Source organism: Artibeus jamaicensis, unplaced genomic scaffold, assembly GCF_021234435.1.
Source record: "Artibeus jamaicensis isolate MK-2021 breed Jamaican fruit bat unplaced genomic scaffold, CSHL_Jam_final contig_718, whole genome shotgun sequence".
NCBI classification, from domain to species: domain Eukaryota; kingdom Metazoa; phylum Chordata; class Mammalia; order Chiroptera; family Phyllostomidae; genus Artibeus; species Artibeus jamaicensis.
The window spans coordinates 3,825,929-3,845,756 of NW_026521936.1; the positions used below are offsets into that span (position 1 = coordinate 3,825,929).

Consider the following 19,828-nt stretch of genomic DNA (forward strand, 5'->3'; position numbering starts at 1 on the left):
AAGTTCAATTTTCCGTGTTCTGGTTGTGTTTTCTGATGCTAATATTTAGTTGTCCCTAAACTTGGTTGTGTGAGAAGGCACGGCACATCCACCTATACCTCCATCTTGGCGGAAGTCCCATTTTAGTCTTATCAAAGTATATGATGAGCGCCAACAGCAAAAATGATTATTTATTTATTTAAAGGGTATTTTGTGTGTTTATTTTTAGAGAGAGGGGAACGGAGGGAGACAGAGGGGGAGTGAAACATCAGTGTGTGGTTGCCTCTCTAGCGCCCCCCCCAGCCCCCTCCCCGGCACTGGGGACCCAGCCTGCAACCCAGGCATGTGCCCTGACAGGGAATCAAACCAGCCACTCCTTGGTTCACCGGCCAGCGCTCAGTCCACTGAGCCACACCAGCCAGGGCGCAAAATGATTTTTAAAAGGCTGAAAATCGAATGTAAGCCAAGCAAATGACCCTACGAACCACTGCAAGTCTAATAGAGCTTCTCTCAAATCCTGATGTAGGACGTTGAAGACCGGACTTCCCAAAATGCTGGGTTGATGATGAGAAATGTCATAGTTCAGTGTCTGCTCTGTGGGTCCTTGGTATTTGGGACATGGACGGCACTGCTCTGTGTGTATTTTCACCACGACCACGAGAGCGATGGGCAGGTGGAAAGCCGGGAGCCTACCTCTGTCTGGTCCCTTGGAAAAAAACTGCAGCCGCCAATTATCCATGGCCCAGGGCAGATACCAGGATACTCTGTACTAGAGGAAAGACCCAATGAGAATGAAAGCAAAGAATGGAGTCCCTTTTTAAAATCAGGTAAGCGTTTCGAAGTTCTCTGTTAGCCTTTTTTTCTTTTTTTAAGATTTTATTTTTAAATAGAGGGGAGATAGAAAGAGAAAGAGAAACATGGATGTGAGAGAGAAACAGATTGGCTGCCTCTGGTTCAAGTCCTGATGGGGGACCAAACGACAACCCAGGTACGCGACCTAACCAGGAATTGAACTGGTGACCTTGTGCTTTGCAAAACAAACTTGCAACTGAGTCACACCAGTGAGGGCTCTTTTAGCCATTTTTTTTAAGGGGAAAATAGGCCATAAATGTAACATTTGGAAGAGGAAGAGAATATATATTTCATATCAATTCATTTCTTAAATTATGAAGTATTTCATATTCTACCTACAAAAAAATGAAAGAGGTATGTATGCATTTAACCACCTAAATTTAAGGATTTTTCTTTAACAAATATGCTTATTGTAGTAAAATATACATAACAGGAAGTTGACCGTTTTAACCATTTTTAAATGCACCACTAAGTGGAATAAATGCATTGACATGGTTGCGCTATCATCATAACCATCTGCCTTCAGGACTTTCTCATGTTCCCCAACCACACACATTAAACAGTAGCTCTCCGTGTCCCCAGCCCCCATCCCCTGGGACCCACCTTTCTACTTTGTGTCTATGAATTTGATTACTCTAGGCACCCCCTGCACTGGTTATACTTTTGTAACCGACTTATTTCACTCGGTATAATGTCTTCATAATGCATAAGCACAATCCATATTCCAGTGGATAAGCAGAGTAGATAAGGCTTACCTATGGTTTTTTAAGAGCTTTTTAAAAAATTGTTGTTCAAGTACAGTTTTGTGCCTTATCCCTCCACCCCTCCCCACACCCCAGCCCTCCCCCTCCTTCCTCTGTTTCCACCACGCCCCTTGTTATTGTCCAAGTGTCTTTTATAATTGTTCCTGTAAACCCTTCACCCTTTCCCCCCATTATCCCCTCCCCTCTCTCCTCTGCTCACTGTCAGCCTGTTCTCAATTTCAATGTTTTTGGTTATATTTTGCTTGCTTGCTCGTTTTGCTGATTAGGTTCCTGTTAAAGGTGAGATCATATGGTGTTTGTCTTTCACTGCCTGGCTTCTTTCACTTAGCACAATGCTCTCCAGTTCCATCCATGCTGTCAGAAAGGGTAGGGGCACCTTTTTTCTACTGCATAGAATTCCATTGTGTAAATGTACCATAGTTTTTTGATACATTCATTTATTGATGGACACTTAGGCTGCTTCCAGCACTTGGCTATTGTAAATTGTGCTGCTATGAACATTGGGGTGCATAGGTTTTTTTGGATCAGTGTTGCAGGGTTCTTAGGATATAATCCTAGCATTGGAATTGTCAGGTCAAAAGGCAGATCCATTTTTAGTTTTCTGAAGAAATTCCATGCTGTTTTCCACAGTGGCTGCCCCAGTCTGCAATCCCACCCACAGTGCACTGGGGTCCCCTTCTCCCCACAACCTCTCCAACACTTGTTGTTTATTGCTTTGTTCATGATGGCCATTCTCAATGGTAGAGGTGGTTATCTCATTGTGTTAACAGTTTTTAAATAGTTTGTTATACTTGTCTCAGACAGTGTTCTGTTTTTCACAGAAATAAATTTTAGTAGATACAGTTAAAAACATCGCCTTTTAGCAAAATGATGGCTGTCAGCCAATACTTATGTGACTCTCATTACCTTTTCTTGTAGGTAAGGATGTTAAGCTTATGGACCCAGAACTTCTTCATGACTTTAGGAAGTATGGCTTTAATACCATGATAAGTAAAAACTTGGGCAAAGCAAGACCTGTGCCAGATACCAGGAATAAAATGTATGTTTCTCCTTTTTATTTAAAAAATTTTTTAAAAGATTTTATTTATTTACCTTTAGAGGAGAAGAGAAGGAGAGAAATATCAATGTATAGCTGCCTCTCATGCATCCCCTGCTGCGAACCAGCCTGCGACCCAGGCATGTGCCCTGACTGGGAATCAAACTGCGGTTGTTTGGTTCAGAGGCCCGCACTCAGTCCACTGAGCTACACCAGCCAGGCCTCTCCTCTTTATTTTTGTATTGAGATATAATTTACCTGTAACAATCTATTAGTTTCAGGTGTACAACATAATGAATTGATAGTAGTGTATATTGTAAAATAATCACCACAATAAATCCAGTTAACATCGGTCACCATACATAGTTACAAAAAATGTTTTTTCCTCGTGATAAGAACTTTTAAAATCTACTCCCCTGGTAACTTTCAAAATATGAAGTCAATGGTATTAACTACAGTGGCCCGCCCGCTGTGCACCAGCTCTGGAGACTTAGTTACTTTGTATCTGGAAGGCCCTGCGCCTGCAGACCTCCCCTCTTTATTCACTTCATCCATTCCCTGCCCCTGGCAACCACTAATCTGTTCTGTTTCTATGAGCTTTTTTTTTTTTTTTTTTTGCAGGGGGTGGGGGAGGATGGGGGTGGTGGGTTCTGCTATTGTCTTCAGATTCTACATGTGAGATGATATGGACTCGTCTTTTTCTGTTTGGCTGTTTACTTAGTATAATGCCCTCCATGTTCGTTCATGTTGCAAAGGGCAATATCTCCTCCTTTTTATGGTTCAATTTTTTAATGGAAAATAATATATATTTTATACACACATATTACCCATTTATCCACTAAATGGTCTCGGCTGTTGTACATAATGCTGCAGTGAACATGAGGACGCAGATGTCTTTTCGAGTTAGTGATTTAGTTTTCTTCAGATAAATACCTGGAAGTGGAATTGCTGGATGTTCAGGTAGTTCTAGATTTAATTTCTTGAGGGAACGTCTCACCATTTTCCACAGTGGCTGCACCGATTCATGTTCACCCCTGGCCACAGAGCACCTGGGTTCTCTCTTGTCCACGTCCTCGCCAACACTTGCTATTCTCTGTCTTGTCTATAATAGCCATTCCAACAGGGGTGAAGTGACATCTCACTGTGGTGTTGACTTAAATCTCCCTGATGATTTGTGACATTGAGCATCTTTTCATGGACCTGTGGGCCATGTGTGTGTCCTCTTGGGAAAAAATATCCATTCAGATCTTCTGCCCATTTTTAAAATCGTATTGTGATGTTTGGTCTGTTTGCTGTTGGGCTGTATGAGTTATTTTTTTTTAAGTCCTCACTGGAGGGCATGTTTTACTGATTTTAGAGAGATAGGAAGGCAGGGGAGAAAGAAGAGGAGAGAGAGGACAGACGTGAGAGAGAAACATCACTCGGTTGCCTCCCATACGAATCCTGGCTAGAGACTGAACCGGCAACATTTTGGCGCACGGGACAAGGCTTCACCTACCTCGTCCGCCTGCCCGGGGCAAGTTGCATTAGTTCTTTTTTTTTTTAATATTATTTTTATCTTTAGAAGGAAAGAGAAGAACCCCGCATTAGTTCTTTATATGTTTTAGATATTAATGCCTTATCAGGTATAAGATTTGCAAACATTTTCTCTCATTCACTAGGTTGCCTTTTCATTTTGTTACTGGCTCTCTTTTCTGTGCAGAAGCTTTTTAGTTGAATACAGTCCCACTCATTTCTTTTTGCTTCTCTTGCCTTTGTTGGGGTGTCAGATCCAAAAACATCATTGTCAAGGTTGACGTTGTTGAGCTTACTGACTATGTTTTCTTCCAAGGAGCTGTATGGTTTCAGGTCTTACATTCACGTCTTTCATCTATTTTGAGTTAATTTAGGTGTTTGGTGTAAGTTAGGGATCCAGTTTCATTCTTCTGCTGCCCAGTTTTCCCAAGATCATTTATTGAACAGACTGTCTTCATCCCATTGTATACTCATGTTTCCTTTGTCATAAATTAATTGTCCATATATACTTGTGGTTGCTTCTGGGCTCTCTATTCTCTTTCATTGACCCACGTGTCTGATTTTTATGCTGGTGCCATACTGTTTTAGTACTATCGCTTTGTAGTATAGTTGGACACCAGGGCACTGAGATTCCCCAAACATGAATCATTTTCTTCCTCTTCTGTGTGCCTGCAGGTGCCATCAAAAACATTACCTGACCAAACTACCCACTGCCAGTGTTGTCATTTGTTTCCACAATGAAGAATTTAATGCCTTACTTCGGACAGTGTCCAGCATCATGAGTTTCACCCCACACCAACTCCTTGAAGAAATTATTCTGGTGGATGACATGAGCAAATTTGGTAAGACAGGAGACTAATAATCTCCCTAATCTACGTTGAAGGCAGTACTCTCTCTCTCTCTCTCTCTCTCTGATGGCCTGTGAGTTAGTTTAAAACACAAAAAGTGGTTCTGGGTGCCATGGAGACGGGCCCTGAGCTCGAGGCTACGGCTACACAAAGATCTGGCCCCTGTCCTGACAGTGTTGCCAAACGGGGTGCTTAGTGCTCCTGTTAGGTAAGCACAGGGGCACCAGCCTGGTCGTTAGAGCTCTTCGATGACATTCAGGAAGAAGGGACATCAACACTCAGGTCCGAAGGGTGGATTGATTGGCGTTAGCTGGTTGGAGAGGTGCGGAGGAAAGAGTATTTATTGTAAAGGCCCAAAGGCAAGAGACAACACAGTAAGTTCAGAATAGTTCTATATGTGATGTAGTTTATGTATGAATAGAACGTTGAAGGGATCTGTGGACATAAAAGCAGAGACGTAGAAAGGCAACCGCTCTCGAAGGGAGTTGGTGGAATTTTATCTGGAGGAAATGGGGAGCTCTGACGGGCTCACTGCGGGGAGAAGATGGAATCTGGGTCCTTCCCATGAAAGAATTCTAACTGCACCAGCTACAGGGAAGTGCTTACTCCTGCTTGCTCACGAGTTTAAAGACTTGTCATACTACAAAGCTTGATTAACTGCGCTTAGCACTTGAAATTAGGTCTGTTTTACAAGTTGAATGAAAACTGGAAGCTGGCGCAAGGACCCAGAGGAGTAGAAAGAGGTTTGGAGTCTGCAGGTCCCTGGGGGGCCCATTTCCCATGGAAACAATGTATCAGCACTGCTCGTAGGTTTCCTACCTGAGCGCATAACGGTCACTGTGGACCTGACCCACTGTCGGCTGGGAAGGAAAGAGAGAAGGAGAAAAGTAGGAAGAAGAACAGGAAGGGGCAGAAACTCGGGGGCGTCAGCTCGAAGGTGCTATATAACTGAAGCGAATGTCACCAACCTTTAGGAATGTCACATGTCGGCCAGACCCCATCACACATGACATTTATTTCTACGGGAGACACTTTATTTATTTCTAGTGTTGTGCATGGGAGGGAATGCGGAGAGACGGTCAGGTTTCTTATCTGATTGGTAGGAGGTGGCTCTGAGAAAGTTGTCCCCATGCTGGGTCACAAGTCCCCAGAAAAGCCATGAGCAGGGGGCAGGTGGGACCTTCTGCTAGACTGGAGCTCTACCTTCTCACCCAGAAGGACGAGGTGAGCAGAGGGACTGCAGCCCCAGGAGGACCGTGGGGCCCCTCCCCCAGCCTTTCAGAGCCACACCTGAGACCTACCGTATTTTGCTGTGTGATGTGCACTTTTTTTTTTTGCCCAAAATTTTGAGGGAATACGAGGGATGCCATCACACACAGGCCGTGCACTGACTGTTGGATTTCCTCCTCCCGCTGCAAGATGACAAGGGATACGGAGGGGGTCCCTCCCCACCGATCAGGAAACTGACACTCACGTGGTTTGATAACGTGCCTCGGAGTCTCCGCCAAGTCCGCAGCCCCTTTGTTACTCGCAAAGCCAGCGTGCTCCAAAATGCCCAAACCCGGGTCTTCTCTATTAAACTTGTGTGAGGGATTTGTTAAAACCGCGGTATTTCACTAGAGACAAAGCTATTTACGGCTGATTTCGGGGCTGAAACACAGTTCATTCTCTCCCTCACGTCGGATAAAATTCTCTTATAAAGTGACTACCTCTGTGGATGAGTGTGGTGTTTAGGGGCCGGTCGGAATCACGCCCAGCTGTTTGCACGCGTGCAGTTACCATGTACGCGTTGCCAAACTTTGGATGTCCCGTCCTTCCCCCGCCCCCCCGCCCCCCGCAGATGATTTGAAAGAAAAGCTGGACTGTCACCTGGAGAAGTTTCGGGGAAAAGTTACACTCGTAAGAAACCGGAGGAGAGAGGGGCTGGTCCGAGCGAGGATGATCGGAGCGGCGCGTGCCTCAGGTAGGAGCCTGTCCCTGGCGACATGCGTCCGGGTCCCCCTCTCGGAGACCTGTCCTCCGGGGCAGAGACTGTCCGCACAGGGGCCCTCCTGTCTCCCCTCGCCGTAAACACAGACTGGAAATGCATTTCAGCCATACGAGCAACAGAGTTGCCCTGAAAGTACCCTGCTTTAAAATGTTAATCTGTTATTACAAATAAAAGATCACCTTTTGTACGCGCCATCAGGTCAGCCTCCCCGTAACAAGATGCAGGGTGAGTGCCCCCCAGGTACAAAGTCTGAGATGTGGTTGCACGTGCATGGGGCCCGCTGGGGTGTTCTTGGGGCCCAGGCCTGTCCAGGAGTGAGGACAGCAAGATTTCTGGAGGGGGCGGGGGGGGGGCAGCTGCCTGCAGCGCAGGGGACTCTGAAACTCTGAAGCCAGGGCGGGCATCTGCTCTGGGGCTCTGAGGCCCCGAGGCCAAGGGGAAACGAGAAGAGGAAGAGTTCCGGGGAGAAATGTCCATGAAGGATTAAGGGGCGAAGGAGACAAGTGGACCTGAAGCTCACGGTCGATACCTGGGAAGGGAGGGAGGGAAGGAAGGGCTTGTGGTGGAAACAGCTCGGGAGAGGCTCAGCCAGGCGGGTGGGGAAGAGCGCCCACTGGAGGCGCCCTGCTGCAGCGCTCCCTCCCCGCCCCCCACACACTGTGCTTAGTCCTCCTGGAGGCCCCTGGGGAGAGTAAGGCCTTGGGGCAGACGCTGCTCTGGATCCAAACATATGGAAGCTGTCAGGTCGGCTCCTCACAGCAGGTCCTCCTGAACGGGTGACCTGCGCAGCTCACTCCCCTGTCTGCCACCAAGAGCCACATCAGAGAAAGGGGACACGAGGCGGAGATGAGCACAGCCCTGCCTCTGGGAGGGGCCGCGCCCTGGACGAGGCGGCCCCATCCTCTGCCAAGGCCAGTTCCCGGGGAGGGACGCAGCTGTGCGCCCTGAGTGGTCAGCACTGGGGGAGGTGCGGCGGCGGGGGTGGGGCGGGGGTGGGGCGGGTCCCCAGGGGTCTGAGCATTCCAGCTGTCCGCTCCCAGGAATCCCGGGAGGCCGGCCAGAGGTTTCTGTTTCACAGGCTGGCGCTCAGTCCCCCGAGCCCCACCAGCCAGGGCAGGATCAGAGGTTTCTGGCAGAATAGTAAACTAGAATCAAAGGTCGCCGGTTCTGTCCAGGGCATTTCCTCAGAGCACACTGCAGTCTGGGACTCGTCAGCCAGCAGAAGGCCAAGTACAGGCAACGTCTGATTCTTTTCCCATGTTGGCTGGATGGACGAACGTAGTCTCTGATTTAACAACACGGACCGTACTCGGTCATCGCCCGGAATGCAGTGCAAGGCCCAGCTCGGTGTGTGGGTTTCCAGACCTCTGGTTTCATGCATTCGTGTGAGTGTGTACACACACACACACACACACACACACAAAACTTCAAGGACTTTCAAACGTACAGGGTGGGGCGAAAGTAGGTTTACAGTTGTTCGTATGAAAAACAATGTAACGATTGATAATAATACAGGAATAAACTCATGCGTTTCACAGACTGGCGACTGTAAACCTACTCTGCTCCGCTCTGTATGTGGAATCACACTGGCTTTATTGTCCCGAGGCTTAGCTTTTAATTTAATTTTAATGTTTTGGAACTTCCCCCATGACAGCACGTAAGACTTACATGAGTTTTAATCATAGTATGGTCTTCCTTATGGATTCCATGAAGAGATAGGCATAATTCGTTCAGCTATTCTTTTTTTTTTTTTTGGTAAAACCTTTTTTTTAAAGGGTTAACTTATTCTGCTTCGAGAGAGAGAGAAACGAGAGAGAGAGAAACATTGATGTGAGAAAGAAACATCAATCGGTTGCCTCCCGCACACGCCCTGCCTGGGGATCGAACCAGCAACCTTTCAGTTACAGGGCCAATCTTCCCTGTCTTCTCTGAGCAAAATAGACCCTTAGTAAAGCTTCAACTCAAGAGCACGAAAAATTATGCACTTCGCATCCCGAAGTAAACAACAGAGAAGGTGTCCTCCCAGTTGACACTTGCAAAATCGAACTAATCGGTCAGAGCCAAGCTGAAGTATTTTTTCTCTGCAGCCTCACTCAGTTCTCCCTGCTTCTTTAGAATTCGTCCCCCGCCCCCCAGGGCTACTCTGTAACTGCGGATGTCCTTCTGGACATCGCTAGCCCACGAGGTCCCACCTTTCTGGTACAAAGTGAGGTCTGTGTTTCTTGTCTCTGCTCCCAGTGGAACTGAAATCACCTGGAAGGCCAAACCCGTAGCAAAGGCTTGGCTGCTCGGTGGTGTTGGACTTGGACTTGGGTGGTTAGGGGTCCCGCCCACAAGCATTCATGCCGGTTACCTCTCACTTCCCCAGGGGACGTGCTGGTGTTTATGGACAGCCACTGCGAGGTGAACAGAGTGTGGCTGGAACCCTTGCTGGATGCCGTCGCCAAGAACCGCAGGATGGTGGTGTGTCCCATCATAGACGTCATTGACACCATGACCTTGGAATACAAGCCCTCCCCTGTCGTAAGAGGAGCTTTCAACTGGCACCTACAATTTAAATGGGATAATGTTCTGTCTTATGAGATGGACGGACCAGAGGGGCCCATCAGACCCATCCGGTGAGATTTCTTCGGGTTAAGGGGAAACACAATAGAATATGCGTATTGGGTACCTCGGACAAATAAAAAAAGAAGCTTTCAGGGGTTATTTCTTCCATCTCTTGGGCTTAATGATATTTTGCTATTTATCTTGTTTCTGAAAGTTCGCTTGTCTCCAACAGTCTGCGAGAGTAGAACTGAGTTGGTTTTGAGTTTCTTGCACTGAACAGGAGCATGTCACCCCGTTCCCAGCACCTCCCTTTGGCTGGTGCCCTCTGACCTCAGAGGTCTGCAGAGCGTGGGCCTGGTGTTCAGGAGCAAGGGCACGTGCTGGCCGGCGAACCGAAGGGCGGCGTGGTGGGTAGACAAGCAGAACTCTTACCAAATCCGTTTCTAAAACAGTCACGCAAGGGCATCTGTCTATAACTTCATAGGCTGAGATGGACTCGATTTTCCTAGGTTATTGGTCTCGGGAACTGTCTGTCTTAAGTGTGGGAACAGTCTGGGCATTGTGAGTGTCAGCTGTGTTGATGAGGCTACTTCTGAAGAGGCTTCCGCCAGGCCCCTCTCCACACTTACTGGTGACTTTGGACACCAAGGTCACCTCTGCCCTTTTACAATCGACTCTTTGTCTCACTAACCATAGGGGTAAAAATCTCCTAACACTGTACACAGCCTACATCTGTGTTAACTCTCGTCACATATATTCCAGAGAGTGGGAAAGACTGAGAGAGACACATTGATGGATGGGCTGCCCCACCCCGTACATGCCCTGATGGGAATCGAACCACCGCCTTTCGATTTACAGGATGTTGCTCCAACCAACTGAACCACATGGGCCAGGGATAATTCATCTTTCAAACTCACTTTTATCTGACTTTGCCCGCCCCCACCAAATAAAAACTTGTTAATGGCCTTCACATTGTTACACCCAGTGTTCCCTTCTCAGTCCTGGTCTTCCCTGGTCTGCCTGCTGAGCCGTCCCTTCCTTCTCTCTGACACGCATTGTCCTGTGGCCTCGGGCGACCACGGTCTCCCCGGCTTCCTCCCGCCTCCTTCCTCCTTCCCATCTTCCCCGCGGATGGATCCCCGCTCTTCTCTCTCACTGTCGGGTGCTGCGTCTCAGTCCTGGGCCCACCCTCCCTCTCCCCTTCTCACTGAGTGAACCGCCCCCTCCTCATACCCACGACTTCCATCCTCATGTCTGCAGCCCTGACCGCTCTCTGAACCCCAGATGTGTCTCTTGCCCTGTCTCCGGACATCTGCATTTGCGTGCTGAGTAACACGTCCCAAACGAAACCTTCCCAACAAACCCAGCTCCACTCAGAGCATTCCCATCTCAGGGCACAGGCCAGCTCCGTCTTCCAGGTACGGAGCCAAAAGCCTTGGAGTCGGCCACGACTCCCTTTTCTTCCCAATGCCCCAGATCCCACCATAATCTGCTGGCTCCATCTTCAGAACAGTTCAGGGATTCGACCACCTCTCACCGCCATCTTTGCTGTACCCTTACCCCAGATTCCGCGGTCTTTCTCTGGGGCCACTGCCGTCCCCTCTACCTGGTGTCCCGACCCCCGCCTTTGCCTGCTGACTCACTGATTGATCTCGCACACATCACAGATGCTGCGTAGGTAATACGAACACATCGATGAATGAATGGACATGTAATTCATTTTAAATGATTTATTTTGGTGTTTATGGGTCCTGGTATTGGTGGGCCAAAAAAAAAAGATGCTTTGGAACATAACAGTTTTCCCAGATGTAAATACTGCAATTCACTCAACACTCTTAGAAAGGGGATGTCCAAACCCCACTGCCTGGGTCAGTTAGTTAGTCATCCCCAGGGGAAACTCACAGTCTGCAGGGAACTTTCCCTCTGACCGAAACTACACTTATCAGGTGTTGCTTATACATCTTGGTGACAGCTGAATAATGTTACTGCCTACTTTTAGGTAGTTGTGGTTTAAACTTAGTAACTTTATGTACATAAATGTACATTAAGATAATTTTGGAATTAGCTAACGTGGTTGTTTTCTCGTTTTTAACTATGTTATTAACATTGTATAAATTGGGCAAAAGTCCATAATGACTAAGCCTGTAGAATCAATTTAATATTTATGTGTCTTTTTAGGTCCCCTGCTATGTCTGGAGGAATTTTTGCTATAAATCGGCATTATTTTAATGAGATTGGACAGTATGACAAGGACATGAACCTCTGGGGAGGAGAAAATTTGGAACTTTCACTGAGGGTAATTCAGATTTTTTAAAAATAGTCACCTTTGTACATACAATGTGAAATCGAACCTTAAGTCCTATAATCTGCTGTGGCAATTATGCCATTTGACCCCGTGAGTATCTGGTACCATTCTGGTGTCCTATGAAATAGACGATTTACAAGACCCGTTGCAAAAATTGAAAAGATTTCGCCCTGACTGGTGTAGCTCAGTGAACTGAGCGCAGGCCTGCGAACCCAAAGACTGGTTTGATTCCAAGTCAGGGCACGTGCCTGGGTTGCAGGCCAGTTCCCAGCAGGGGGCGCAAGAGAGACAACCATACATTGATATTTCTCTCCCTCTCTCCTTCCCTTCTAAAGATAAAATATAAAAAATTAAAAAAAATTAAAAGTAATTGAAAAGATTTCATAAAATGCCAGAACGTCCGCCCACAGGTTATTTTGAACATGTGGCATATCAAGACTACTCTAATCTGTGGTGGAATCTCTTTTTTGATTCAGTTGAGGGTCTTGGGGTCTATCGTGTGGTGGATGTAACACAGCATCAGGAGGCAGGGGACCGAGGTGCCACTGACTCTGTGAGCCACCTAAGGTCTTAGCTGCTCCATCCGGAAAGACGAGAGGACTCGGGAGAGGATGTTGAGTCTTCCCCCGACTCTTAAATCCTGGGACACTTGCTACAACAAAACCTTGAGAACCCTTTGGTAAGTGGGAGGAGCCAGATACAAAAGCCACTAATTTTTCGGAGTCTTTTTCATATGAAATGGCCAGAATTAGTGGATCCATACACCTGGGAAGTAGATCCGAGGCTGCCAGGGGCTGGAGGAAGGGTAGTGACAGCTGATGGGGGCCCGGTTTCCTTTTTTGGAGGGGTGGAAATGTTCTGGAATTAACGGCACAATCTTGAGGAAGTACTGAAACTCACCAAAAGCTATGCTTTAAAAGGGTGATTTCATATGGCATGTGAATTGTTTCTCAGTTATTAAAAACAGATGCAACTTTAAAAAAATCCTGTGATACCAGACCTTAGAATGAGTCCCATCTCTACCATTGTATGATCCTTGGCAAGTCATGAACTTTCCTAGTCTCAGTTTCCTCACCTGTTAAGTAGGAATAAATATGAATGCCATCCTCAGAAATTGTGAAGACTTCATGAGACAATTCAGGTAGATAATAAAGTACAAAGTTAGATATTCCTGGAGAGAGAGAGGGAGAGAGAGACCAAAGAAAATATAAGGTACTGTTCAAATGTTTATCATAGGTATTTGTTTTTTACTAAATCCTAATAGATTTTTAAAATGACTGTGCCTAAAAATCTAGGCTGCGATCTCACTGTTATTACTCTTAACATTTGTTTTCTCACTTTTCTGCCTTGTTTGTGTCTTTGCCCAATCAGGAAAGTTGGTCTGGAAAAAACAGCTTAATTGATGAATTCGTAGGACCTGGTTAATAAGAGACAGCCATTGCTATTGTAGTTTAAATGTCGCCACCTGTGCCTTTTACTCTGTGACATCACCTGCGGAAGTCATAGTTTGAATTTCATGTTGTCTTAGCATGTATTAAATTGTTTACTGTATTTCTCTTCAATGTTTTCTTTTTTTTTCTGCTTTGGATTTTACCTCCCTCTTGTTTTGGCTGGTTACTTTGTTCACTGTTTATAAGTTCACTGTTTATAAGTGTAGATTTGTTTCATAAACCTTCAGATACTTTATTTTAAATACAGGACCATCTAAAGAAGTATATTTTCCTTCCAGGCCCCTATGTAGACGCATCCTGTTGGACTATTATTTTCATTGTTTCTTCATCTCCATTCATACTTCCCTTCCGATCAGTGTCTATATCATAACACCCACACCTTTGCTGCCTTTCCTTGTTTGGCTGATTCTTCCTTATTTCATTACTTTCCTCTGAGAAAACGGTGTATGGAATTTCCCCCTTCTAGGACCTGATCGCTTCATTAGCACCTTCTTCCACCTCAGACTAAAATCAGTTTTGTGAGTGATACAGGCATATTTGAAAAGCACTTATATTTTTTCTTTCTGGCTCTATATTCCTTCCAGATAGAGAATAACAGCTAACTTATTATTCAAATGTAGTGATTATCTTTGCTTTAATATATTTTTTAAGATTTTATTCATTTATCTTTAGAGGGGAAGGGAAGGAGAGAGGGAGAGAAATATCAATGTATGGTTGCCTCTCCTGTGTCCCCCACTGGGAGCTTGCCTGCAACCCAGGCATGTGCCCTGATTGGGAATTGAACCAGCAACCCTTTGGTTCACAGGCCGGCTCTCAATCCACTGAGTCACAGCAGCCGGGGCGGGAAGCTGTCGCCAGTTTAATATTGATGTCCCTAGTGGATGGCTTTTGGTCTTCCATATACTTGAGGTTATTGTAGCATTTGACGCTGTAGAGCATCTTTTCCAGAAGTTTCCTGGGATTTTAGGAGAACATTTCTGGTTGCCCTTCCACTGCTTGCTGGCGCTCAGTTCCCTTTGGGGAACTTTCTTCTGTGTGTCTCTTAAATGTGGGTGTTCCTGAGGTGGCTCTTGTCAACTCTGTCCCCTCACCCTGCGTGTTCTTTGGGGCTCGGGGCTGACACTCAGCTACTTTGCACCTCTGAAGCCATGCTGGGGGTTAACACAGTGTAATATTTTCTTATATTGTTTGAGGGTATCTTAAGACGAATGTATCATGCCACGCTTCTCATGGTGTCAGAATGGGTCACGTATGAGAAAGGCAGATTTGCTTAGTGTTCCTGGCTGTGGGGCCAGATTTCCCGACTTTGAGTCCTGTGCCTGGCCACTCCCACCCTTGTGTGGCTGGGCAAGCTGCTCAACCAATCTAGGCATTGGTTTCTCCACCTGCAAAATGGGCATAATCACAGCACCTACCTTATAGGGTTGTTGTGAGGACTGAGTGAAATAAGGAACTTAATAAATGTGAGCTATTGTTATGTCTGTACAAAGATCCAGCAGCGGGCCCTGGCCAGGTGGCGGGGCTGGTTGGAGCATCGTCCCAGACACCAAAAGGTTGCAGGTGCGATCCCAGGTCAGGGCACGTGCCTAGGTCGTGGGTTCACTCCCCAGTGAGGGTGCGTACAGGAGGGCACTGATCAATGTTTCTCTGTCTATATCTAAAATCAACAAATAGTTCCTCGGGTGAGGACTGAAAAAAAACCCAGCAGGTGCCTGTTACCGACAAACATACACGAGCACATCTTCTCTTTTTCTTGCGTCTAGATCTGGATGTGCGGGGGGCAGCTCTTTGTGCTGCCCTGCTCTCGAGTTGGACACATTGTTAAGCACAGCACCGAAAATCACACCGAGCTTTTCAGAGCCCTGGTGCATAACAACCTCAGGCTGGTGCACGTTTGGCTGGACGAATACAAGGTAAAGGACGCGGGTCCGATGTGAAAAGATGGGTGGGGGTGGGGGGCGCCGTGGGGCTTGCCCTGAGGAAGTCGTCCACGGCCTTTCGGGTTACCGGGTTTTGTTCTTTTCTCGATGCTCCTGAAACGAGTGGCACCCCTTCCACGGTCCCTCCCCTCGTCAGACCCTGACGGGTCTCAGTGAGTTCATTCTGCGCTGCGACGCTTGTACCTTACTTTTTCTTTCCACGTCTAGGAAAACTCAGGATGCTTAGGAATCAATCAGTCCACCTGAGAAGTCTGTTGTTTGTTTGCTCAGGTCTACTGGACCTCTCCCCATTCCCATCCCCACAGGCAGCTTTTAGATTCTCTTCTTCCACGACTAAGCTCCTGACCACGGGGCTGCTGCTGACCTGGGAGCCCCCTGCCCCAGGTTAAGCCCCTGCCAGGCCCTGAAAGGGCGCGCACGCAGAGGACATGGACTGTGAAAGCAGTCTGTCCGGAATCCACACACAACCCATGTGGACAGACACCCCAAAAGTCCTCCTTTCAGATATATGGGTGGAAATATGTATGGATCTCTCAGGGATATTGTCTTGGCCTTGACCTAATATTTCTTTATTATGTTAACTTATAAAAGTAATATTATAACTTTGTTTAGCAAGCAGGGCAATGTGAATTAAAACCTCAGGGAGATATTTCTAGATAGATAGCCACCTAGATTCAGACACACACACAAATCTGATAAGACCAAGTGTCGGCAAGCAACAGGAATTCTCAGACACTCACGGTGGGTGCTGATTATTACAAACTCATTTCGGAAGACGGTGGGGCAACACTGAATAAAAGGTATGACTGTCCCGTCATTCAACAGTTCCACTGGAAAGAAATGCATGCTTTTGTGTGTGCCAGGACACACAACGAGAATGTTTATCAACAGCATTGCTCGTTACCCCCAAAGGAATACAGCCCAAACACTCAACAAAAATGGAATGAATAAATGCGACGTGTTTAGCTGCTCCGACAGAAATTAACCAACTGTAGACACACATACAACAGTATAGGTAGGTCTTGCAGACATCACGGTGAACCAGAGCAGGCCAACACAATGAAATACACTGTATTTTTCTATAAGTTAAAAATGGGCAAAGTGAAATTATATCATCTGTGTATGCATATTTAGATATCAAAGCTAGAAAGAAAAGCAAAGAAATGAATCCATAATCAGGAGCATGTGAAAGTAAGAGAAAGAATTATGACTGGAAAGAGAGAGACCAGGGGCTTGTAAGGGTTCTTGTAATGTTCTATTTCTTGGCCTAGTCAGCATTACCAATGGTGATTTTTCAATAATCTATGAAGTTGCACATTTACATTTTATGTGCCTTTTGTATGTTTCCTGTATTTCCTGATTTTTAAAAATCGGTTTTAAAAAGATAAGACATAATACTCACTTTTTAAAGTGCTACAGTAAGGAAGAGGGTGAAGTAAAATGCAAGCTTTCTAAGCCCCGAAGCCGTCACTAAACCCCTGCGTAGGGGTCCTTGTGAACACACTTGTGAACTCTGGTCACAGATTTGAACGGCTGACTTAAAGAGAACTGGGACTGACTTTACTGAGTATCACAGAAGACCCAGCGCCAAAGAGATCCACGTCACTGAGAAGGAAGGTCACGTCTGGCGTGGTCGACGGGTTGTATGAGACCCCACAGTGGGGAATTCAGTGAGTGACATTGAGCAAGAGAAGGCTTCACCCGGGGAAATGCTGCCGAAGGACTTCTCTGCTTTCACTCTGAAATGATGACACCCCTCCGCCACCCTCAGGCCCACCCCCTGTACCAACCACAGCGGGGAACTAGGAGTGACAAGAGAAGATGGTGAAGACCTCCAGTGGCCAAGGATCCCCGGGGAGGATCCTATGTGGCAGCTCATACTGCGCTGGTTTAAATAATCAAGCCCCTCTCCCTCGACTGTATTTCTCTGCCACACGCTTGGCCCTGGGAACACAAAGGGGAACACACGAGGGGTCTTTAGTTGACTTCCAATAGTGCTTTGAACAGGGGGCGGAGCAAGTGCGTCAGACGTACATCCTTGGGGCTTCCTTCAATCAGAGCTCACAGAACACCAATGGGGGAGGGGCCAATAATAGTGGCTGACACCAGCGTGACACCATGTGCTGGTCTGCGTCTCCCAAAGGCTCTGTGTGTGTGGAAGTGCTTGGTTCTCAGAACAACCTCATGAGGGTAGGGGCCATGGTCACCTAGCTAATAAAATTAGCAGAGCCAGCCGCGGGACCCAGGCTGTCTTCCTCCACAGCCGATGTGCCCTTGATCCCCCACACCATCCCCCATTCCAGAAATTGTGCAAGTGTTGATTGGAATGGGGGAGGGTATGGGGGCAGTAGGAGCAAGGGAACATGCCCCACCCATTCCGTGGGCTGTCCATCCACCGCAGCGCACACTGCATCCGTGTGGGGTGGGTGAGTCCCAGGTTCTATGTGTGTCCCTAGGCAGAGGAAGTCGGAAGGTTTTTGTTTTAAGTTCAGAGGGTGAGAATACATACACCACCATGTTGGATGTCATGATTTTGCTGACCAGAGATTTGTCTGGTCTAATGAAACTCTTTATTTCTCTTCAGGAGCAGTTCTTTTTACAAAGGCCTGGTCTGAAAGCCGTTCCCTATGGAAACATCAGCCAGCGTGTTGAGTTAAGGAAACGACTGGGTTGCAAGTCATTTCAGTGGTATTTGGACACTATCTTCCCGGAACTGGAGGCATCGAAGGGCAACCAATGAAAACACGTGGTTTCATCAATAAAGGGTGAAAAAGCCCCCGAGTCCTCCCACACAGAGAACAGAGTACAGGTTTGGAACAGCATGCCATTATATGAAATGCAACAGGAAATACAACCAGAGGAGTCCACACCGGAACCTTTTTCCTTTCCTCTAATGCTAGCACTTAATACGTGGTCTCTCCTCTGCCACTAAAATTCTGGGAGGGCAAGACCTTGAACCTTAGAAATGCACACTGCTGCGCAGACAGTGACCTCCAGTGGTTTGCTACACTCACACTCGGTCCTGGGAGGGCCACAGGGACGGCCCCACTCCTGGAGGCTTCGCCATTTCTAGTCCTACCCCAGACGTGTGACCTGGCCCAGTGGTCTCTCTGCAGGACACTCACAGAGAGCCTTGGTAGGCTGTACCCACTTCCGTTTGGTCTCATTGGACCCCTTTCTTGCTGCCCATGTGGATTCTGGCATTGACGTCTTGCTAAGCTGTGTTCCTGAGTGTCTGCCATCAGGTCCACTTGCCTGGGGGCCCCGGACCACATCCCTTTTGTCCCTGTCTGCCCTTCAGTCACTTGGAGACACTTCTTTTTTTCTCTTAAAAAAAAAAAAGATTTTACTTTTAGAGAGCAGGGAAAGGGAAGGAGAAAGAGTGGGAGAGAAATCACAATGTATGGTTGTGTCTTGTGCACCCTCTACTGGTGACCTAGCCCACAACCCAGGCATGTGGGCTGACTGGGAATTGAACCAGCAACCCTTTGGTTCGCAGGCCTGAACTCAGTCCACTGAGTTACACCAGACAGGGAGACACTCCTTTGTCCGTGATTCTGATTTTGCCTTTTTCATGCCTGTCCCCTCCTATGGTTCTGGTCTACAGTGCTCCTGACACTTTTTGGATTGCGTGCCCTGAGCATGAGCTGTGTTCTGACTCAAGAACTGTTTAGCTGGGATTGGGGAAGAGGCAGGTGGGTTCGAAATCAATCCCGTGTGGACACACTCCCAAATGTCCAATGAACCTCCTTCAGGTTAGAGGGCTGACTGTGGAACTAACCCGGGCGCAGGTGGCTAGGAAAGTGAAATGTATTTAATTTACAAAGACAGAGAATGAGAAAATAGGTGAAGGGACACATGAGAAAGGAGGAAAATGGACTGGAGGGGGAGTTAGGAGAGGGTCACTAAGTACAGACTATGCTAGAGAAGACACACGCTGGTTTTTAACAGTGAGAAACAACCGGACCAGTCTATTAAGCTCATTCATTCAACAACTGAGTGATCGCCTCGGGGCTGGGGAGCCACACACCATAGAGCAGGCAAACGCCCCTCTCTTCATGGGGCTTGTGTTCTTGGATATAGCCAAGGTAAAGAAAAAAGAACCAGTTTATAATCTCTTTACACCTATGTATTTAGCAAAATACTCTATTGAAATCTGTTGCCAGAAGGACATAGGAAAAGCTTATTGTCATATATTATAGATATGACGCCATATATTCAATCCAGCCTTTAAAAGGTCCATCTAGCAGCACAAAGTTAAGCACAACATTATCATTATGCTCTTGGCCTATATTTATGCCTTACTTGCTTCCAGAAAGTAATAAAAGATTGATCCTAATGAACCCATAAAGCTATTACAATTAGAGTAAAATACAAAATAGAAATTCTATAGCAGAAGGAAAAAGAATTATAGTTGTTTAAATGCAGAGCATCTTCTTGTAGTAACCTTTTTTTTTCCAGTTTTAAAATTGGAGAGAATAATTCTAAAGTAATCAGAAAAGATGTTGCCAATATCAGCTTTGTGGAGCTGATACTAAAGCATACTTCTAGGAATGTATGCTAAGACACACCAGTATGAAATAATTAAGAGTTAACACTTA

At 46.7% G+C, this 19,828-nt stretch overlaps 1 protein-coding gene across 1 annotated transcript; it reads left to right on the forward strand.

The window, feature by feature from the left end:
• Positions 1–544: 544 nt before the first annotated feature.
• GALNTL5 (polypeptide N-acetylgalactosaminyltransferase like 5) lies at positions 545–18,530 on the forward strand. Its single transcript, XM_053671820.1, is given in 10 exon segments — positions 545–788; positions 2,430–2,437; positions 2,519–2,634; positions 4,822–4,988; positions 6,835–6,957; positions 9,353–9,602; positions 11,710–11,827; positions 15,051–15,200; positions 17,812–17,946; positions 17,949–18,530. Coding segments are annotated over 10 exon segments (1,425 nt in total). The 3' UTR covers positions 18,063–18,530.
• Positions 18,531–19,828: the final 1,298 nt, after the last annotated feature.